We start from the raw sequence: 22,059 nt of genomic DNA, 5'->3' as shown, positions 1-22,059 counted from the left end.
GCCAAGCTATGATGACCTCACCGATGTTGAGGAGGAACTTTCATAGTGAACTGTACTGGTGCCAAAACCAAGTATAGATATGCTGAGTAAGGCTATTACCATATACAGTGCATTCAGAAAGTATTCAGAGCCCCTTCACTTTTTCTACTTTGTTGTGTTGTAGCCTGATGCCACAGTAAAAAAAATCCCTTAATTCTCATTAATCTACACTCACCATCATGACAAAGTGAAAACAGAATTTTTATAAAATAAAACATTGTAATATCCCATTGATTTAAGTATACAAACCCTTTGCAACAACACTAAAATTTAACTCTGGTCTTCCATTTCTCTCCATCTTTGCTGAGATGTTTCTACACCTTGATTGGAGTCCACCTGTGATGAACTAAACTGATTGGACATGATTTGGATCAGCAAACATCTCTTTACAGAAGGTCTCACAGCTGACAGTGCATATCAGAGCAAAAACCAAGCCATGACATCAGAGGAACTTCCTGCAGAGCTCAGAGACAGGATTGCTGCAGGTGACAGATCTGGGGAAGGATACAAAAAAAATCTGTTGCACTGAAGGTCCTCATGAGCACAGTGGCCTCCATAATTCTCAAAATGAAGTTTGACTCTCCATCCACTGACTCCAGCCTCAGCCCACTCCTTGTGAAGCTCCCTTAAGTTTTTGTATCTGCTTTGTTTACAATCATCTGAAAGCTGAGCCCATCCCTGTAGCTTGTGCACCTTTTCTTACCTTCCTTTCTCGTTCAGTCAGCTTTCCATGAACATGCTTTGATACAGCCTCTGAGAACAGCCTGCCCTTTCAGCGATGACCTTCTGTGGCTTACCCTCCTTACAGGGTGTCTATGATTGTTTTCTGGAGAAATGTCAAGTCAGCAGTCTTCTCCATGATTACAGTTGTGTGTACTGAACCAGAATGAGAGAATGAAACATTTGCAAATGAGCTTTTTCCCAAAAATGTTCTAATATTTTGATTTATTTATGTATTTATTTATTTGTATTTTCATGAGCTGTTAGCTGTAAACATCAAGATTAAAGTAAATATTTCACTTTGAATGAGACAAATCTACATGGAATTTATGGAATCTTCGCTCTCTAAAATATATCATGGGGGGAAAAAATGCACTTTTTCATAATATTGTAATTTTTGAGATGCACCTGTTATACTCCTTTAAAGGAGCTGGATTCTCCTCTTGAGTACTGCTGGGTGGGAGATCTCCAACAGAACAAAAAGGGTCACTCCTCTAGACTTGCGGCATTCTTCTGAAACTTTATGTTAAAAATTTATCAAATACTGGAAGTAATGCTGGAACCAAAGGGCCAATAATTAAATAAAATAGGTTATTAACATAAATCTACACAACTGTTCATATGTAACTCTTCCTCAGTATCTTTTCTTTTTCTCAAAAATTCTGGATCCAGACATTTTTATTTTATTCTGTTTTTACAAGACCTTTTTCATTCAAAGAGCTCCATGGTGATGTGTTGACTTATTGCTACTGAAAACACATTTCCTGCTGTTGCAGCACCCTGACTTAAATTGACTTTTATTTTGAAGGAACATTAGACTACTTACAGGAAATGCCTGAGTTTAGCATTAGAAATGAACTGCTCAACAAAAAGTGTCCGGGCCGGAGACAAAATAGCAAACATTTTATTTTATTATATAAAATATATTATTTTAGATATTTATTTATTCATTTGTTTATTTATTTATTTTTTACAGCAGGTCAGTTTAAAATATGTCTGGGGGAGTCTCTAATGTAACAAGGAATTTTTTGCCATGATTTTTTCAGAATTCATAGTATAAATCCAATATAAGTATAATATAAAGGACATTTTTTTTCGGGCACATGCAAGGGACCGGTCTCTTAAAACAGGGACTGTCCCGAGAGATTTGGGGCTGCTAGGGTAGCAGTAAAGCAGATATTGTACTGAGCTGTCGAGGATAAAATGGAAAGCTTAGTCTCAAAGCAAAGCTTGATTCTCTATCTTTTAACGTCACACGATGAGCTCATAGTATTGACTAAAATAATTGGATGGCGGACGTGTAAAGCTTAACTGACTATCCAGATTTCTGATTGAGCTATGTGAATAGAACTTCTACTTCTTCCCAAGAGATTCTGCTTGAGGTGATTTGGGAATCTGATCAGAATGGGAAATGATACATTTAGCTGCCTATGGCTTTCCAGAAATAGCTGCATGGTACACCCAATAGGAATTGAAATTAAGAGTTGAAACCCCTGATTTGTTAATTATCAGCCAGCACCCAGCAGAGTTCACAATATCAGTCCATTTTGTCTCTCATTTAGAATGCTTACAATACTAATTACCATTGCAATCAATGCTCAACATCCTAATAACTCAGCAGAGCAAAATCTTGTTCTACATTATGACCCACTGTAGAAGCATTTCAACAACTATTGCCAAATTAAGGTCTTAATATGGGGCATAAATTAAAGAAATCCATTCATACATTATGAAGACAAATTACCCAGGTAGAGAGAAGTGTTTTAATGAGATGCATTTCAAGAAAACGTGTTGCAAAATCTATAATTCCCTTTTGCACAACCCATTTCCCCTGCATTGTTGTTAGTCTTACAAAAGAGAAAAACAAAGTACAAACATGTCAAAATTTCCCTGAAAATGGGACATGACTATTGGTTTCCACAGCCATTTGCGTCGTTAATGTTTAAGCCAATCACCATGACTTCTTCTTTGTCAACCTCACTCACAATGTGATGAAACCTCCATTCGGGTCAGAGACTTGTGCAAGACAAAGGTGCTATACCACAATGATTAAAGGACTAACAGCTTTGATTTTTCTCGGTACAATATGTAAGTACAACTATTTCTGCTTTAAAATGAGTGTTTCTGTAGAATGTCACAAAGAAGACACACACAAGCATTCTGGCACATTTTTCTACTTTTGTGTCCTAATTATGTTGTTTCTCTTTCCGCAGGTCAAACCATAAACGCACTTCAGCCAATCTCTGTGATTGCAGCTGAACCTGGTGAAAATGTGACTGTGCCTTGTTCATTTCAAGTAGATGAAGCTGGACTGTTAAACTGGTACAAGCTAAAGTTTGGATACATGGTCCAAGCAATCGCAACAGGAAGTTTTGACAAAATTACACTTGAAGAACAATTTAACAACCCAAGATTTACAATTACCAATGTGGCTGCTCTCTACTATCTCACAGTTAGAAATGTGAGCAAAGAAGACGAAGCAACGTATTTCTGCCAGGTGGGAACTCCATACACCATGAAAATTATGGATGGAATACATTTGGCAGTGAATGGTAAAGTATGATCAATTCAATCTTTGATTTTTCTGCATCACTATCCCTGATAACATGACTTACCCCCTGCCTTATTGTGAATCACACAGATCATAAAAATCACCAGAGTTCAGTGTACATCAAACAAATCCCAGAGTCACAGTCCATCAAGGCCGGCGACTCAGTGAGCCTCCAGTGTTCCCTTCTCTCCAAGCATAAAGAAACCAGAGAGCAGTGTCCAGGTGAACATAATGTGTACTGGCTCAAAGCTGGAGCAGGAGAATCCCATCCAGCTGTTATTTACTCTCAAAGTGACGATAAGCAGAAGAGAAGTTGTGCCTATAGTTTTTTAAAAACTATAGAGAGCTCGTCTGATGCTGGGACGTACTACTGTGCTGTGGTCACATGTGGACAGATCCTATTTGGTGAAGGAACGACTCTGGACACAAGTATGCCTTTACAAGTCTTTTATTATGTTTTTGTTTTAATTAAATCATTTTTAAATATATAAATGAACTCATCAGGCATAAGAGCCATCGTTTAATTTCATTTCTGATTTACTTTAGCTGGGACTTTAAACATAATGTTAAAAGTGCAGTGTGTTTAGCCTAATAGCATTTAGATCAACATACTTGGTAAAATGGAACTTAATAATTGTTAGTGTTACAGGTCCCAGGGCTAAGACCATGTATACAGTTAATAATGTTTAATTCTGTCTCTGATCCTGGGTGACACTGTAAAACAGTATAACAAAGAAGAGAGGCAGAGACGTGGCTTTAGTTGTTTCGTTGCTGTGGATACAATTGGTTTATTTAACACATTTTCTCCCATAAACTCATTTATTTGCATTACTATGCTGTATGACGAATGTCCATTTGACATAAATGTAGAAATAGTTTTCTCACATTTCTGTAAATATACAACTTCACCTTAACTATTATTTCACATCAACTTCACAGAAAAATACGGTGGCCCTGAAGGCCAACACAAAATAAATATTTCAAAAGCGCAAAATATATTTCAGAAAACACAAAAACTTTTCACAATACACAAAAACATTTCACAAAACACAAAAACATTTCACAATACACAAAAACATTTCACAATGCACAAAAACATTTCACAATACACAAAAACATTTCACAAAACACAAAAACATTTCACAATACACAAAAACATTTCACAATGCACAAAACATTTCACCAATCGCAAAATACATTTCACGAAACCGGAAAGGGTAGGACCATGGTACTTGTTTGTGATTGGCTAAACCCAAGTCCGGCATCAGTCATTTATCATTTCCTGTTTATACTTCTTACCGCAATAGCCGAGCGAGCATGAAATTTCAAGTGTCTACCGGCATGGAAGAGGAACTTGAGTTGATAGCGGAATACGTCAACAAGGGAAATACATATAGTGTGATTCTTGATATGCTTTCCTCGTATCTTGACATACACATTTCAATTGGAAGCCTAAAATCGCGCTTAAAGTGTCGTGCCAAAAGAAGTACACCCGGTAGGATTTGTATCCCCCTGCCGCCTTTGCCGAAGGAGTTGACTATTGACTATCAGGCGTAGATTTCGCCTCAGTGAATAAAAATGACAATAAAAGAATGTATAAAGCAGAAGATTAGTTTTGATCATCTGATTTATTCATCATTATCGTGTTTTTGTCGGTAATATCTTTTAAAATAAGATCTTTTAAGTGAATGTTTTAATACTGCAGCTTGGTGCACACTCATTACGCCGAACTGAGAACGCATCTTTTTCCTCCTGCGTCCTGTCGTGGTATTTTGGCGGCGTGTTGGTCATCAAATCTGGGTCCACGCTGCTGTACATGAGTAACAGACATATTTTCTTCATAACTTTTATCATCTTCTATTAGCGCTGTTTAGCGTCAAGCCGCTGACATGCACTCGCCACTTCCCACTTCCGCCTCGAGATATTTCAAAATAAAGGTCCTGCATAGCCATTTCACTGAATATTAACTTGTCTATTGACCAGTCTGAACAAGATTTATGTACAGAGAGATCAATTTCAGACCATTTATTTCAACACATCGTCCACTTCGACTGCATCCCACTCTAAACAAGTGTTTCACAGTGTAAAGAACTGTAAAAAACAAAGGAACATTTAATTGCGATCAAATATGTCATCTCTTCAGGGTGTATAAATGGTGCAAAGTGTATCCCCCCTCCAGAATGCTCAAATCATGAACTACCATCATAACATTCATTTTGTGTTCATTTCTGATCAAGCCTGATAATACTGGAGAGTTTGAACAGGTTAACTCACTTCTATTTCAAGTTACAGGGGGATACAAATTGTTATGTCATCTCTTCAGGGTGCATAAATGGTGTACTACTGCCTTGTCTTTGCTTTAATGCAAATTACAAATGATTTTAGGTCTCATTTTAGCCTTGCCATGATTTTTATGAAATAACATTTCCCTTGTTTTAGAAAACCTTTCTTATTTAAACCCTGCTGGTTAAGTTCAATAAGCACTGGGGAAAACATTAAACACAACTTAATCAGGAAAATGGAATGGATATGCGCGTGCGCGCGAGTATGTGCGTGTGCACGTGTGCGCGTGCGTGTGGTGTGTGCGCAGGTATGTGTGGTGTGTGTTCAGGTGTGTCTCTGTATGATTTGTAAACGATCCTAACTACTAAAGTGCATCTTTATCACAGACACAAAAACAGCACTGCTCAGGAAAAGCATACAAGCATACAAGTAACACTGAAACTAACATTAAACTCAAGCAACAACACATAAGCCAAAACAGAGCTTGAAACTAATGTTGTAGCAACCGCTAGCTTGTTAGCATTCCCACCTTAGCGCTAGCTGATAACACTGTACACTCTTTCACTTGGCATAATGGCTTTTCCTGTTAACATTACGACCCAATCTACATGTTTATAACCCGACACATTGTATTGGTGAATGAAACGCTGTCACTTCAACTTGTTTTGTACTTTACAAACCTGTAAAACAGTATAACAAAGAAGAGAGGCAGAGACGTGGCTTTAGTTGTTTCGTTGCTGTGGATACAATGGAGGCAAGATGGCGGCTCTACTGTATACACACTCTGCAGAAGCCGTGCCCGTCCCATACTGCCCCTACTGGTCTGGAGGTGCATACAGATTTGTATTCATAGTCCAAAAAAAAAACTATTAACTGTGCTTTAAATAATAATTCGACAAAAGAAAAATTAAGGAAAAATTTAAAAAAATTATACCCCACATGTGACCACACATTAGTGGGCGTCACATTAGCAGGCCCTTTCTAAATCACTGTTTAATTACCTGAATGAAGAAAAATGTTTTATTCTTATGCACTCTGAGTAGCGTTGTATCCATACATACATGGAGGGTCCCCTCCACAGACTCTGCCATCTTGGATTTTTACATCTGCATGTTTCTGCAGTTGTACAAGAGGGACTAATGAAAGTATATGTATTTTTTTTAAGTCTAATAGATGTTGCTAATATTGCCATTTTTACACACTGCACCTTTAAGCTAAATGACTGCCTTTAAACTGTATATGTATTTTTCTCTATCAGTTCATCCTTGATCACTGTGTTTCATTTTTTTGCTCCCTGACTTGAAAACTGGTAGCTGTAAAACCACATTTTACCACTAGAGTCCATCCATCCATCATCCATCCATCATCCATCCATCCATCCATCCATCCATCATCAATCCAACCATCATCCATCCATCATCCATCCATCCATCCATCCATCATCAATCCAACCATCCATCAATCCATCCATACATGCATGCATCCATCCATCATCCATCCATCCATCATCAATCTAACCATCTATCAATCCATCCATACATGCATGCATCCATCCATCATCCATCCATCCATCATCAATCCAACCATCCATCCATCCATCCATCCATCATCAATCCAATCATTATCTATCCATCTAATCATTATGCATCCATCCATCCATCCACATATAGATCTATCCATATATACATCCATCCTTCCATCCACCCATCCACCCATCCATCCATACATACATACATACATACATATATATATATATACACACACATACTTACATACATCTGGTCATTATGCATCCATGCACCCGTACATTTATGAATCCATCCATCTATAATCATTCAGTCATTATATATCCATCTTCATTATGCATCCATCCACCCATCCATCCATCCATCCATCCATCCAGTCATTTATCCATTGTTTGCATACTGTGAACATTATACTGTTTCCCCTTCAAAAGTCAAGAATTTTGATGTTAAAAAAATAAGAGAAAAGTAAAATTTAAACGTGTGTTGATGTTTTTATTTCCAGAAATTGGCACACAAGACTGGAATCCTATACTCATTGTCCTTGGGACACTGCTGGCTCTCTGTGTAATTGTGATTGCTGTCCTTATTTTCGCCACAGAGGGTAAGTTTAATAACACTGCAAAGATGGAGATGCTTACTTGTTCACTTTAGTTCATTAAGTAAACAGCGCATAGTCTCAGATCATGGAACATAATACCAGACCTTTCCTGGTTTTGTAAGTAAAACAAAAATCACAATCATTAACCAAACCAAAAAAACCTGAATTTGGTTACCTATGAAAATTTGTTTTAAAATGCTGACTACACAATACAGGAAATATGAACTTTTCACTTTAGATTTTGCTATTTCCATTTCTATTTCCAATTCTTTTAAGGGTTGTACTTCTGTATGTGTCAGAGCTGGTTTGCCAAAAACGTGTATACATCTTTACTTTACTGACACCTTGAATGCTGTCTTCATCTCTATCTTTAATTTGCATTATTTAAAATCAATACTTAAATTGATGACTTACACAAAACAGCTCTGCTGCTGACCTGGTTTCTTTGTAAAAATTGGTTACGTGAATCAGTGCCTTACAAATGACAATGGAGATTGAACTGGTGTATTAAGTTTAATTCTACAGTATTTGCAAGGGTAAACTGTATCTATATAAATGGCTCTTTAATTCTCTTTCATGGCATGGATTTAGTTCAAGGTTTAAAGGCAAACAGCTAATGTCCTCCAACATCTTTCGCCTTAGGATGATGGCATACAGCCATAGAACTACTCTGCTGCTGGACTTCTCTACAGTGGAAAACCAGGACAAGTAAAACACATTAAAATTGCACATTACATATAACATTGTTAATTGCAGAAAAAAGATCTAAATGTGTATTTTATAGCATGAGTGTTGTGTTATTATAAACAAACAGGTTCTTTGTGCATATTTTTCCAAAGTCAGAAATGTCTCTTGCTAACAATGTAATACTAACTGATTGGTTGCTCAAATTTCCATCATAGGGGATAAGCTCTAAATGAAGAAAGAGAAACTTCAGAAGCAATTCACTCCCAAAACATACATGCAAAAAGGCAAATAATTCCATGATTGACTCTTGAGCATATCCACCAATGCACACAAGGATCTCCAAATAAGCCTCATGAAACATCTTTCAGCTTTGTTGGCTGAATTTGTTTTGTTCAGACATGAATAAATATTTCTGTTGATGACTAATTTTATCATCCTGAATAATTCCTCTGAGCTTTAATAAAATTATTTGCCTGAAATGTAGAATATATGGGATTACTGCACTGAAAAAGATGACTACTCCTGTGGTATATACAGCATATTTATTATGCTATTAAAAATATCTCCAACAGTTTCCATTGTCTGAAAAATTCTTAATTTTTTGTATTTGTTAAGGGGCGTGTCCTGTGACAGACACAGAATGTTTATTGTAGCCATAAAAACATTTGGTATTATATTGAAGACTATGCTTCAGGAAACATGAACAGCTACTGGAAGGTTCTGTTCTGTTGTTGTATTTCATTCATGTGTTTTTTGCTGCATGTAACATAGGACTCCCTCACCTTCCCCGAAACCCATAAACTTGCAACACATTTCCAGGTCAAGAGAGACCAGACCTCAGCTCCAGCCACCTCCATGTTCACTTCTCATTTTGAATTGAGGACTCTGTACAATATAAAAATTGCTTTCCATAAGGTGTATCTACCAAAAAGTACACCAATGTTTTAGTTTCATGGATGAATTTCATACAGGGAGAAAAGCTGTTAAAAGTGCCTTTCCTGGTTAATCAAAATGTTGATGTACTGTTGAGTGAATACAACATATGAAGTGTAGTTTTTTGCAATGTCCTCTGTAAAAATAAGAAGGAGGAGAATGCAACTTGTCATCTGTTATTGTTTTGATTGAGAACATTTTACATACATGTTAAAATCGTGATTTATGATAACCCATGATGATCAATTAAAAATGTCACTGTTTTGTGTAAGGCAGTGCAGCTTAACCTCTTGTTAGCATGAGAATTGTGCCATTTCATTGCCACATTGACTTCTGTCTTATCAAAATAATCAAATATTAAAAATTCTGATTATACAAAGTGAGATGTTTTGCTAAACCATTGCTAAATGCTAAACTATGCTATCCCATTATCTCTCAACATTGCTGCTTTTTTCAACAACTATTTTTCAGCAAAATGCAGATGAAAAAAGAAAATTAATGTGATCAAACAAAAAATTCAAAAAGGGGTTCTTGTGATGCAGGTGCCGGAGGAGTTCAGGTGTCATGTTGTACCATGTGACACAAACGTCATATCAAAGCTGAGGATGGTGTGTTTTCATCAAACCTGTCTGTGGTTTGCAGCTCTTCCTTAGATGCTGTTGGTGAGAGAGGAGGAGATCTTTTCAGAAACAGACCCACCCAAATGTTTGTGGCCAGAGGACAGCAGAGTACAAACTAACACTCTGACCTGCTTCTTTTATCTGTCTAATGAGGGGATACATCATACAAATTCTTCATATTTTTTACTGGCTTACCGGCTTACTTTCACCCCTGCTGTTAAGCAGAGTACCAAAATCTCAAGATATCAATCAATCTGTCACTCAATCCTTGTCTGTATAGCACCAATCCATAACCGAAGTTATCTCAAGACACTTTACAAAGTGAACAGCAAACTCACTGGACCTGAACTGCATAGAGAATCTGGGGTATTGTCAAGAGGAAAATGAGAAACACCAGATCCAAGAATGCACTAAGACCCCTATGAGAGCAGCCTGGGCTTCCATAACACCTCAGCAGTGTCACAGGCTGATCGCCTCCATACCACACCACATTGATGCAGAAATTCATGCAAAAGGAGCCCCAACTAAGTATTCAATGCATTTATGAACATACTTTCCAGAAGGTCAACATTTCAATATTAAAAATCCATCTTTTAATGGTCTTCTGTAATTTTCTTTTTTTTTTTTTTTTTTTTTGAGGTACTGACAGGGGTTTTCATGAACTGTAAGCCATAAATATCAAAAATACAAGAAACAAGGAATTTTTGTTCACTCTGTGTAATAAATCTATTTAATATATGCATTTCACTTTTTGAATTGAACTACTGAAGTGAATGAACCTTTCCACAATATTCTAATTTACTAGGATGCACTTGTACATGTAAGCATACACAAACCTACCTGGCATTAAATTAATACATTTTCACCCCTTGCTGCTCCAGTAAAATTCCCCTAAAGCTGCCATGAATGGATTACCATAAAGAAAGAAAGAATGGAATAAATAAAAAAATAAATAAAACACTGATAGCCGGAACCAACCCAATCTGAAAACAAGCTAGTTACATATTGAACAGAGGGCAAACTGCTTTGTTGCATCCCTTGCCATTTGCATACTCAGTGTTTCAGCCAATCATCATGACTTCTGCTGTAAACCTTCATCACACGGTGGTAAGATCTTCAGAGGTGCAGAAGACAAGTTGCTGTATACCACAATGACTGGAGTGCTGGTTATTTTGAGTTTTCTCTTTACACTGTGTAAGTAGACTTTTACTACATCTGTAGATTATTATTATTAAAGGAAATCAAAGACATATAAGGCCCTGCAGACACGTTTTTCCTCAGTTCTCTTGTAACTCTGATCTTTTTTCTCCTCTTTTTCTTCAGCTCAAACAGTCACGCCTCACCAGATCTCTATGATTGTGGTCAATCCTGGTGATGATCTCAATCTGACATGTCAGGCGCTCACTGGGCTTAAAGCTGGGCTGTTTTACTGGTTTAAGCTGAAGTTTGGACACATGGTACAAAGAGTGGCTGCAGGAAGTTTTGAAAACATAAAACTTGAAGATACATTCAAAAACTCTAGATTCACAGTCACATTTATGAGTACCCTGTATTTTCTAAGCATCAGAAATGTGAGCAAAGAAGATGAAGCAACGTACTTCTGCCAGGCTGGATCAGCGTATGAGATGAAAGTTCTAAATGGCACTCTCGTAGCTGTGAATGGTAAAGTATGCTCTTTATACTTTTCTGGATCACTACCCCAGATAACATAGCTCATTTCTGCTTTATTGTGAATCACACAGATCATAAAAATCACCAGATCTCAGTCTACGTCAAACAAAGCCCAGAGAGTCAATCTGTCCTGGCGGGCCACTCAGTGAGTCTCCAGTGTTCCCTTCTCTCCAAGCACAAAGAAACCAGAGAGCAGTGTCCCAGTGAACATGATGTGTACTGGTTCAGAGCTGGAGCGGGAGAATACCATCCAGCTGTCATTTATACCTCAGAGACCAGGAGAGTCAAATCAGTGGAGAGTTGTGCCTACAGCTTGTCGAAAACCATACACAACTCGTCTGATGCTGGGACGTACTACTGCGCCGTGGCCACATGCGGACAGGTCCTGTTTGGTGAAGGAACAACAGTCTACACAGGTACGCCTTTGTGAATGTGCTTCATGAATACTATTTTCAAAAAATTATTTCACTGATTGTCTTAATAGGCAATTTTATTGTTTTGATTTTGATTTACTTTATCTGATACTTTTTTACTTATTGTTATGCTAAATTACTGGATCTGTATTATTTACATATGTCTTCAATCTTATTTAATGTGTATTTATTTTTGTTGCCTTGCTTTCTATCACCAAATGTTTTTAGTTTGGGATCAGTTCGGTCTGTCCCTCCATCTATCCATCATATAGCTTGTGTATTTTGACTCTTAAACCCTTTCCACTTCAAAAGTCAAGTACTAGGATGTTGTAAAAGTAAGACAAGAGCATTAACTAAATGTGTGACTTGATTTTTCAGAAATCTGTGGGCAAGAGTGGATCCGTGTAGTCATTGTCCTTGGGACACTGTTGGTTCTCTGTGTGATTGTGATTGTCGTCCTTATTTTCTCCAAAGGCTGAAGGTAAGTTCAGTAACTCTGCAAAGATGGGGTAACCTGACACACCAAATAGACTGTTTCATAGATCTACTACATGGATTTAATTCATATTCATCTGGGACGCTTCCATAGAAAGTGTTTGGCAAGGCAGGAGTTTTCAAAAACTTCTTAGAAAGTGATTGGAGGAATTTTCTGCCTGTCACCATCATGACAATTACAGCTGACAGGCTACCGCTGCTGTAGTTGTTAATGGCGGTGCTCCTCTGTGAATAATGCCAAGGCCGGTTGGGAGGAGTTCAAAAACATTACACATTACAAAATAAAACAGGTCACACAAGCTTTGGTGTGACTGTATGCCTTTGTTTTAAATAAAATGTGGTCCAGTTCCAATTAAACTGACACTTTCCTACAGCTGCATCCAAGCTAATAACAATCGCACCAGCAACCATTGGATACACTGGCAGACCCCACCCCTAAAAGGAACCCTGCATGATCAGACAAGTTCACCTGATTGGATAGATAATTATATATTTCATATTTATATTGCACTAAAAAACTCACTGGATATCTGCATTTTGAGTAAATTTTAGCTTATAAACTCACCAGGAGGATGCCATGGTTTGGTGTGCACTAGTATTGTGACGTCATTTAGCCAGAGCGCTCCCTGCTGTCCTATGAAGTAACCGCTGTTTCAGACTGGCAGTCAGTGTTAGGGCTGCATCTCACCCGCTGTAAAGATGCTGCACGTCACACATACAGAATTGTGAGATTTGAGGTCTGGCCTATTTTTTTCTGCACACCACAAGTGGTTACTGGACAAGCAACGTGGATTCTGTGCCTCTCCATTCTTCTAAGTCCCAGGGTCTGGAGGAGGAGTGGAGAGGCACAGAATCCACGTTGCTTGAGGTCCAGTGTGAAGTTTCCACAGTCAGTGATAATTTGGGCTACCATGGCATCTGCTGGTGCTGGTCCACTGTGTTTTCTGAAGTCCACAGTCAACGCAGCCATTTAACAGGAAATTTTAGCACACTTCATACTTTCATCTGCTGACAAGCTTTATGGAGATGCTGATTTCATTTTCCAGTAGGACTTGGCACCTGCCCACACTGCCATAGGTATCAAAAGCTGGTTCAGTGACCATAGTGTTACTGTGCTTGAGTGGCCAGCAAACTGGCCTGACCTGAAGCCAGAGGTAATCACTCCACCAGCAGCAGCCTTGTATATACCTACCCACAGTACAATTAACCACCAACCTGTTACTCTCACAAACACATTCTGAAGCAGGTCAGCATGTGTTGGCCTGAACCTTGTTCGATTCAGCAGAAACGTTGTGGATCGGAGCTTTAAAAGATGAATTTGCCTGATGACAAATATGGAGTATGAGGTAGAAATTACTAGAATTCATGGTTGCTTTCACACTGGGCCAAAATGTTTCAACTCCCTCCCCTCCTATGTACAATTTTTCACATTAGCAAATCTGATCAGTACCTAGGCCCACTTGCATATGTACTTAGTCTGAAACAGCAGGTGGCAGTATCCATGTGGCTGGTTTACAAACCTGCCAAGGAGGAGAAAGAGGAAGAAGCTACCATAGCAACCACTCGGGTCATGACCTGAGCAAAGAATGTGTATGTTTTAAGCCGGCAAAGCCATCCTGCTTCCATGGATGTTTTTAAAATCAATTTTACGATGCCAGCATTGACCCTCATTATTATCTATATGTATATACATATATTATCAGTGTTATCTATACATCCACACACAGCTTAGAGGATTAAATAGGCATGCACTCTGCAGATAGGCCTTTAGGCAGATAGGCAACTCATCTCACTGACTAAAACCTAATTACTGTAAAGTGAGTCATAACAGACTATTTGCTGACTTGATTCTGATGATAACAAACTGCTGCATCAGGGAAGTTTTCTTTTACAATGATGTCATATAGCTGACTCAACTTTGTCCAGTATGCATTCATATCTCATTTGAGTCCAATTGAGTCACACCTAAGACCACCTCCACAAGTGAGCCCTGTGCCTTTGAGCTCAAACACACTCAGATCTGGGATCTTTTATGGTGCAAAAGTTCCCTTAATGTCTAATTTCAATTTTAAAAACAACAGTGGACAAGTCAAAAGCTATTTGCACCTGTGTCATCAAACTCACTTTTTTACAGTTCCCTTTTTTCCCTGTTCAATCCATAAAAGTTCATTTTTCCACAGTTAAGTTCATTTCACAACTATCAATCTACCCAAAGTTCCTTATTTCCCTTCAAAATAAAACAGGTCAGTTTCCAACCAGGAAATGGATTAACCTTATTTAAAACAATCCAAAAATGAAACACACAGTTTTAGATGTGAAGAATTTCACAATATAGTAAAAAGGTTCAAATATTTTTGATTAAAAAATTCAGCTGTCCTATCATCCTAATAATAATATTTGCCACAAGAATTCAGTCTGAGTACCCCTTTTATTTTGGAAGTAGTTTACAGAGCATTATTCATTTGTCATTTTTGTCATTTTTGTTTTTCCTATTCCCAGTACTAATCTTCAAATGAAGACTCCTTTGTGTGTCAGAGCTGGTTTCTAAACATTTTGTAAAGTGTCTTAAGATAACATTGGTTTAGAATCAGTGCTATATAGATAAAAAAGCAGATTTTTGTATTAAGTTGACATTACAGTTTTTGCAAAGGATAAACTGTGTCTCTATAAATTGTTTTTTAAATTCTTATGTTTGGCATGGATTTAAATGGCTTTAAGAGTACTCAGTCATTGTCTCCTACTGATTCTGATGTTATAGCACTAACCTCTCAAATATCTTTCTCCTTAGGCTGGCGACACACAAGCACTGAAGTACTCTGGATTTCTCTTCAATGGAAACCATATGATGATATTATATACAGAAATTTTGTCCAATATTAAAAATTTGTTTCATTTTAATTATCAAACAGCTTCTCTGTGCTTTGTTTATTAACCTCAGGATTGTAGTTTTATTTTATTCCTAATGGTCAGAAATGTCTTGCTACAATGCAAAGAAATCTGACTGGCTACTCATATCTCTGTCAAGGGCAAGGGCTAAAAATAGAAAGGTATTGCTTTGCTAAACAATTTTCTATGACGGAATTAAATGACTCTGATTATACAACAAACTCATAAAGATTTCTTTCAGTGCAGGAGCTGCAGGAGTTCAGGCACCATGTAGTACCATGTGATGCAAAGGTCATAACAAAGCTGAGGACGGTGTGCTTTTATCAAACATGTCTGTGGTTTTCAGCTCTTCTTTAGATGCTGTTGGTGAGAGAGGTGGAGAGCTTCTCTGAAATGGCCCCACCAAATGTTGTCAGAGCTCTGAGCTGTGATCATCCTACAAAGAAACACTCTGACCTACTTATTTCAACCTCTGACGGAGGTTTCTAGTCCCAAGGTGCAGAACAAAGCAGTATAAAAACAGCTTTGTTCTTGCTGCTAGTGCCCAGCTGAACAAGTTGTAGCCTTATTTTGCACACATGTATTCATTGTTCATGCACTTATATATTTATTCCTACATTTGAATCTTAAACTTGGTTTTTACCTTGGCTTATTTGAAATTATTGATTTGCTGAGTTTTTAATTGTTGTTGTTTCACTTTTCAGGGGATGGGTGGGAGGTCGGGGTGGGTTGTCATGTCTTAGGAGGTTTTAAATAATCTTCATTTCTCCTGTTTGTTTCTTGTTGCTTCTGTCCTGTGACCTACAAATCTACAGGTACAAATAAAGTAACCTGAACCTGTTTACTGAGGATGTACATCATGTACATTCTTCATATTTTACTGAAGAATTTAGTGCCATTCCACTTAAATGGATGCATTTTGCAAATCATAACAAACACCTAAAAGTTATTTCTAAAGGAATCTTCTTGCATCTCCTTTGGCCCTACATTGTAATTCATCATTTATGTAAAGTGCATATTTATATTTTCATTTTCCTATGATAATGTACTCTTGTGATTAAATATAAAATTGTGATGATAAAATGATAAAAGGACTATATGTATGTGCGGCCATCTTATTCAAGGGTGGTTTGGGTCATGTTGTCAAATATTTGTTTTAGAACCTTTGCCCAAGGAAATAGTTAATTGACAATACCAAATATAATAAGGCACTCAGGTTCATGTAACTGATGAGGCAGGAGACGTGGTTCAACGTTTAACAAAATACAAAATCTTTATTACAAAACTAAATTAAAATTGTGTTAAAAACACCATTCATATTATATGGGAGTAAGGGAAGGGAATGTGCCGGTGATTGAGGCTTACTGGGGTTGAGAGGGGTCGACGAGGGACTAGGAGAACCCAGGGAGGAAAAATCCCCCCCAATCATGCATGGCATTCATTCACACATACGTAGGAATGACCAAACTAAAGACCAGGAGTACACCACAAACAAGAAGAGGGAACCACCACCTTTGGCTCTCTGCATTGCAGGGACAGGGAAGATTTACTAGTGGGGTTAAACACAATCAAAATAATTAAAATCAAACAAAATATTTTAACTTTGAATATTTGGCAGCATTAATGTACAAAAAACACTTGGATTACCAAAATAAACCCCAGAGCAATTATTAATGAAAGGAAATAGAAAATTACTCAACTTGACCAAATGACATTAACCAAACAAATGAGTATCAGTTGCAGGAAATATGCAGTCATGTAAGGCAGCTGATACCAAATTAAACAATAATGTTAAATCAATAAGTCAAAAAGGAAAACAAAGAATTAGAATTAACCAATATTAGATGATCAGCTGATATTAAATCAATAACTAGAAACAAGGAAAATGAAATTATTCATAAGGGATTTACCTCCACAGTACATGCACACATTAAAGACATAACAGTACAAAATAGGCTGATGGTTAACTCAGCAGACACTTAAAAGTCTATGTCCAATTTACTACGGGAAAATCAGACAGCGCTGACAGTGCACCATAAAAGAGAGCTTTCATTCAAACAAAGCAACTACCGCTAACATACCTGCATCGTAAGCAGTGGCAGAGAGGAAGTGAGACAAACAGGATGTGCAAGAGAGAGAGGAGACCAACACAGCCTCCATTTATAGAGTGTCCCCTTGAGGTGATGGGCTGATGAGGGTGCAGATGAAAAATGCAGCGACACAGACTCAGAGGAGCGTGGAGGAAGTATATCATCCTGCTATAGTCGTATGGTGCATTCAGAAAGTTTTATGTTGCAGCCTGATGCTACAGTTAAAAAGAATTCTTGTTATCCTCATTAATCTACACTTAGTACCCTAAAATGATAAAGTGAAAACAGAATTTTAAAATTTCTCCAAATTTGTTAAAATCAAAAAACTGAAATATCTCATTGATATAAGTATTCAAATCCTTTGCAAAAACACTTCAGGTCAAAAAAAAATTATGTGGCACTGGAGGCTACCAAGAGCACAGGGGCCTTTATAATTCTCAAATGGAAGTTTAGGACAGCAAGGACTCTTACAAGAGCCAATCGTCCAGCCAAACTGAGCCATCGGGGAGAAAGGCCTTAGTAAAAAAAGATGACCAAGAACCTGATGGTCATTCTGACTGAGCTCCAGAGATCCTGTGTGGAGATGGGACAGAGCTCCAGAAGAACAACCATCACTACAGCACCTCGAGTGACCTGGGCTTAGGACAGAGTGGCTCAAGGCTTCTCCGCAGTGCAAAACACATGAAAGACCGCTTTGATTTGACAAAAATAAAAAAGGACATTGTGAGATTTAAGCAGATCTCATATATACAGTACTTGAAATACATGTATTGCTTTGACTCTAATTCTAAAAATAGTAATATTTAACTCGGGCGGCACAGGGGTTAATGCTGCTGCCTCACAGCGAGAAGCTTCCTGGTTCGCTTCCCAGTTGGAAGATTGATTTAAATAGGATGTGCTCATTGGCCAGATACATCTTGGGTCATTTGCGTACTTCATGCTTCAGCCAATCCTCATGACTTCTTCTTTAAACCGTCGTCACACTGTGGTTAGATCGTCCATTTAAGTCAGGGATGTCGGAGGTGTAAACTGAGAGGTGCAGCATAAACCACAATGATTGGACAACTTATTGCTGTGATTCTTTTAAGTGCATTATGTAAGTACATCTTTGTCTACATCTAGATTAGTGCTGACAGATTATTTTCTCTACAAACTTGAAAGGTCAAGCAGACCTTGCTTTGTGCCACATACAGACTTTGTAATCACATATTTCAATTTGTTGTGCAGTCTTCTAACTGATCTTTTTTCCTCATTTTTTATCTTTCTCTAGCTCATACCATAGACTTGCCTCATCAGATCTCTTTGACTGTGGTTGAACCTGGTGATGATTTTAATCTGACATGTAAAGCGGTTACAGGGCCTAAAACCTGGTTGATTTACTGGTACAAACTGAAGTTTGGATACATGGTCCAAACGGTTGCTGCAGGGAGTTTTCAAAACTATAAACTTGAGGAACAATTTAAAAACTCTAGATTTGGGGTCATATACACAGATTCTCTTTATGTTTTCAACATCAGAAATGTGAGCAAAGAAGATGAGGCAATGTATTTCTGTCAAGCTGGAACAGCATATGAACGAACAGTTCTGAATGGCACTCTCTTAGCTGTGAATGGTAAAGTATAATCACACCAGTGCTTGTTTTTTACTTAATCACCACCCCAGATAACATTCATGTATATTCATTCAGCTCATTCCTGCATTATTGTGAACCACACAGATCATAAAAATCACCAGAAACCAGTCTACATCAAACAAAGCCCAGAGAGGCAGTCTGTCCAGATGGGCGACTCAGTGAGTCTCCAGTGTTCCCTTCTCTCCAAGCATAAAGAAACCAGGGAGCAGTGTCCTGGTGAGCACAGTGTGTACTGGCTCAGAGCTGGAGCAGGAGAATCCCATCCAGCTGTTATTTATACTCACAGTGACAAAGGTGATGAGGAAAAGAGTTGTGTCTACAGCTTTTCTAAAACTATAGAGAGCTCGTCTGATGCTGGGACGTACTACTGCGCTGTGGTCACGTGTGGACAGATCCTGTTTGGTGAAGGAACGACTCTGGACACAAGTACGCCTTTACAAGACTTCTACTGTGATTTTATTCTTATTTAGAAGTATTTTTTAAAATATATTTCAATAGTCTGTTAGAGAATGAGATTTGTGTTTCTAACCATTGCCATACTGTAAGTTTACATTTAGTCTTAATCCTGCATAAAATACTAGAATAAAAAAATGTAAAAAAAAAAAAAAAAAAAAAAAAAAACACCATACAGGAATAGTAAGATGAAAAATCAGGTTTTAATTATGTACCAGAGAGTAACATAATAGTTGGGCTGTCTTATTCCTAAAAATACAATCAATTCCTGAATTTCAGTAATCAATAATCACATTTTTAATCACACTTTTAAAATGTACTCATTTTACATTTTAAAACTAATTTTGAAGCCCATGCTGACATATGAAGCCATAACTGTGTAAATGCAAAGAGAGGTATTTGATAATCTTGACATTTAGACAAGATCATAAAATCCATCAAAAGTTTGAGTGCTTATTCTGTTAAACACTGTGATACAATAAGGAATATGCAGCGGGGCATGTACAGGATGACTCACTAATGTCCAATGATCCAATTTTACTGGGAAAGGATCTGCAAATAAGTTAAGGGGATGGTGGGATGCTTATGACATTTTTAGCACCACTGAGCTGTATGTGAGTTTTTTGTGAAATGACATGTTTAGGGGCAGGGCCGCTTCTAGCCATAGGTAAACTAGGTGGTTGCCTAGGACACCACGCTGAAGGGGGCACTGACATGAGCCCTGAGTGTGACCGTACTTTATAGACCTAATATATGTAGACACCACATTTACTGGCCAAATGTCAATGTCCCCACCATACTGCCAGAGCCAGGTCCACGATGTAAGACAATACAAGTAGATGAGGAATATGTGGCTATTCAGAGTAAAAAGCCCAAATGACATCTTTAAATTGATTTTAGTGAATTTATACTCAATGATCTATAATTATTGAAGCACAAAAAAGGAAACGCACTAAGATTAAAAATGAATCAGATGAAATTTCTTATGCCAAACACAGAATCTACTTTCTTAGATTTAGCTATAAAATGACTGTTATTCTCTATGATTTAAGATAGCTCACTATAAATGTGTGAATATATATATATATATATATATATATATATATGTGTGTGTGTGTGTGTGTCATATGTGTATATGTATGTAAGTATTTATATATATATATATATATATTTGTAGATAAAATTTTAAATCAGATAGATTGATAGTTTTTTCTTGCAAAATGTTTTGCCACCTTTAATTTTATTTCATTTAACAGAGGTATATTGTACAATAGGCCATAGCTCAAGCCAGATCAGCTAAACTGACTACATTTTCACTCTCTGTACTGTCAGCAGCACTCGTAAACTTAGCTTAACACTCACTGACTGTGCGACACATTAACAAAACATTTTTAACACATTAACTGACATTAAGGAGAACACAACAACAACAAAGATTCATGGACTGGATGAATCTGATTTGAAATAAAACAGAAATAAAATGAAGTGCCCTCTCACATGATTTTTTCAGAAATCTGTGGACAAGACTGGAGCCCAGTACTCGTAGTCCTTGGGACACTGTTGGCCCTCTGTGTGATTGTGATTGCCGTCCTTCTTTTCTCATCAGGCTGAAGGTAAGTTTAGAAACTCTGCAAAGATGGAGAACTGATGGTGTTTTCTTTAGTCGTTAAGATAACAGGACACAGATTCAGAACATGACACAAAAGCTTTGCTAAAGCCCATTTGGGTGTTCAGTGAATAATTGTATTGTATGACTGTATGATTGACCCCGCATGTTTTAGGAAATCATCACTACAGTCCATAATTTCTTAGACTTTCTTAGACTCAGACTTGTGTATCAAATCTGTTTTTGCATAAAGACTCTTCAACATTATTTTTTCTACCAACACCCTGAGTTCAACCTTAACTTCCACCCTTGTTCAATTAAATCACAATATTTAGTTGAATAGAATATTTCTGCAACTGCTGCATTACTTTTCTGTCTATCTTGATGAGGTAAAATGCAAAAGTATTGTCTATCATTATCACTTTAAACTGAAACTTTCTGTCCACCTTTGATTCAAGTCAGTTTTTAAAGCCCTCAGCTATCAGCCCCTCTTCGCTCTGATGTTTTAGCCCTGATATCTTTGATATCTTTCTCTTTAGGATGGCGATAGAGAGGCCCCAAAACAACTCTAATGGACTTCTCTACAAAAGAAACATGGAGAGGACAGTGAAGCAACACCGTATTGTGTAATTTGCATACTATTTTGAAAAGAATCCTTAACATAAATAGATAAAAAAAAGATAAATTTTATCTTCTTCTCTTTCTCAGAGCAAATTAAAAAATGCAAAAAATTCAATAGTAAGCTGTGTGATGTGTTTTCATTGTACAAACTGTGCATGCATGACTAAATCCTCCATAAGCATAACACTGATTGCTTCATAACCTGTGTTTCTAAAACTAAATGTCTCCAGGCAA

The 22,059-nt window shown here is 37.4% G+C and overlaps 3 protein-coding genes across 5 annotated transcripts; all 3 read left to right on the top strand.

The window, feature by feature from the left end:
• Positions 1-2,758: 2,758 nt before the first annotated feature.
• LOC121516492 (signal-regulatory protein beta-2-like) lies at positions 2,759-9,866 on the top strand. Of its 2 annotated transcripts, XR_005992481.1 has the most exons (6): positions 2,759-2,847; positions 2,973-3,311; positions 3,401-3,739; positions 7,622-7,720; positions 8,360-8,425; positions 8,620-9,866. XR_005992481.1 is itself a non-coding variant. In XM_041797809.1 (5 exons), the coding sequence occupies exons 1-5, from the start codon at positions 2,805-2,807 to the stop codon at positions 8,362-8,364; spliced, it is 825 nt and encodes a 274-aa protein (XP_041653743.1). In that variant the 5' UTR covers positions 2,759-2,804; the 3' UTR covers positions 8,365-9,863. The 2 variants fall into 2 exon arrangements, 1 of the variants encoding a protein (XP_041653743.1); XM_041797809.1 differs by having other exon boundaries at positions 8,360-9,863.
• Positions 9,867-10,661: 795 nt separating this feature from the next.
• On the top strand, positions 10,662-16,088 carry LOC121516572. Of its 2 annotated transcripts, XM_041797922.1 has the most exons (5): positions 10,662-11,151; positions 11,281-11,619; positions 11,700-12,044; positions 12,420-12,522; positions 15,325-16,088. In XM_041797922.1, exons 1-4 carry the CDS (start codon positions 11,109-11,111, stop codon positions 12,518-12,520), a joined length of 828 nt encoding a protein of 275 aa, XP_041653856.1. In that variant the 5' UTR covers positions 10,662-11,108; the 3' UTR covers positions 12,521-12,522; positions 15,325-16,088. The 2 variants fall into 2 exon arrangements, with proteins under 2 accessions (XP_041653856.1, XP_041653855.1); XM_041797921.1 differs by lacking the exon at positions 15,325-16,088 and having other exon boundaries at positions 12,420-13,285.
• Positions 16,089-18,778: 2,690 nt separating this feature from the next.
• On the top strand, positions 18,779-21,814 carry LOC121515860 (the record flags this gene model as incomplete). Its single annotated transcript, XM_041796786.1, has 4 exons — positions 18,779-19,124; positions 19,230-19,571; positions 21,109-21,211; positions 21,744-21,814. Coding segments are annotated over 3 exons (789 nt in total), but the record flags the coding sequence as incomplete, so codon positions are not given.
• Positions 21,815-22,059: the final 245 nt, after the last annotated feature.

Source organism: Cheilinus undulatus, linkage group 10 (genome assembly GCF_018320785.1).
Source record: "Cheilinus undulatus linkage group 10, ASM1832078v1, whole genome shotgun sequence".
Taxonomy (NCBI): Eukaryota; Metazoa; Chordata; class Actinopteri; order Labriformes; family Labridae; genus Cheilinus; species Cheilinus undulatus.
The sequence above is the reverse complement of the archived record's forward strand: the minus strand, read 5'-3'. Positions and strand labels throughout refer to the sequence as shown.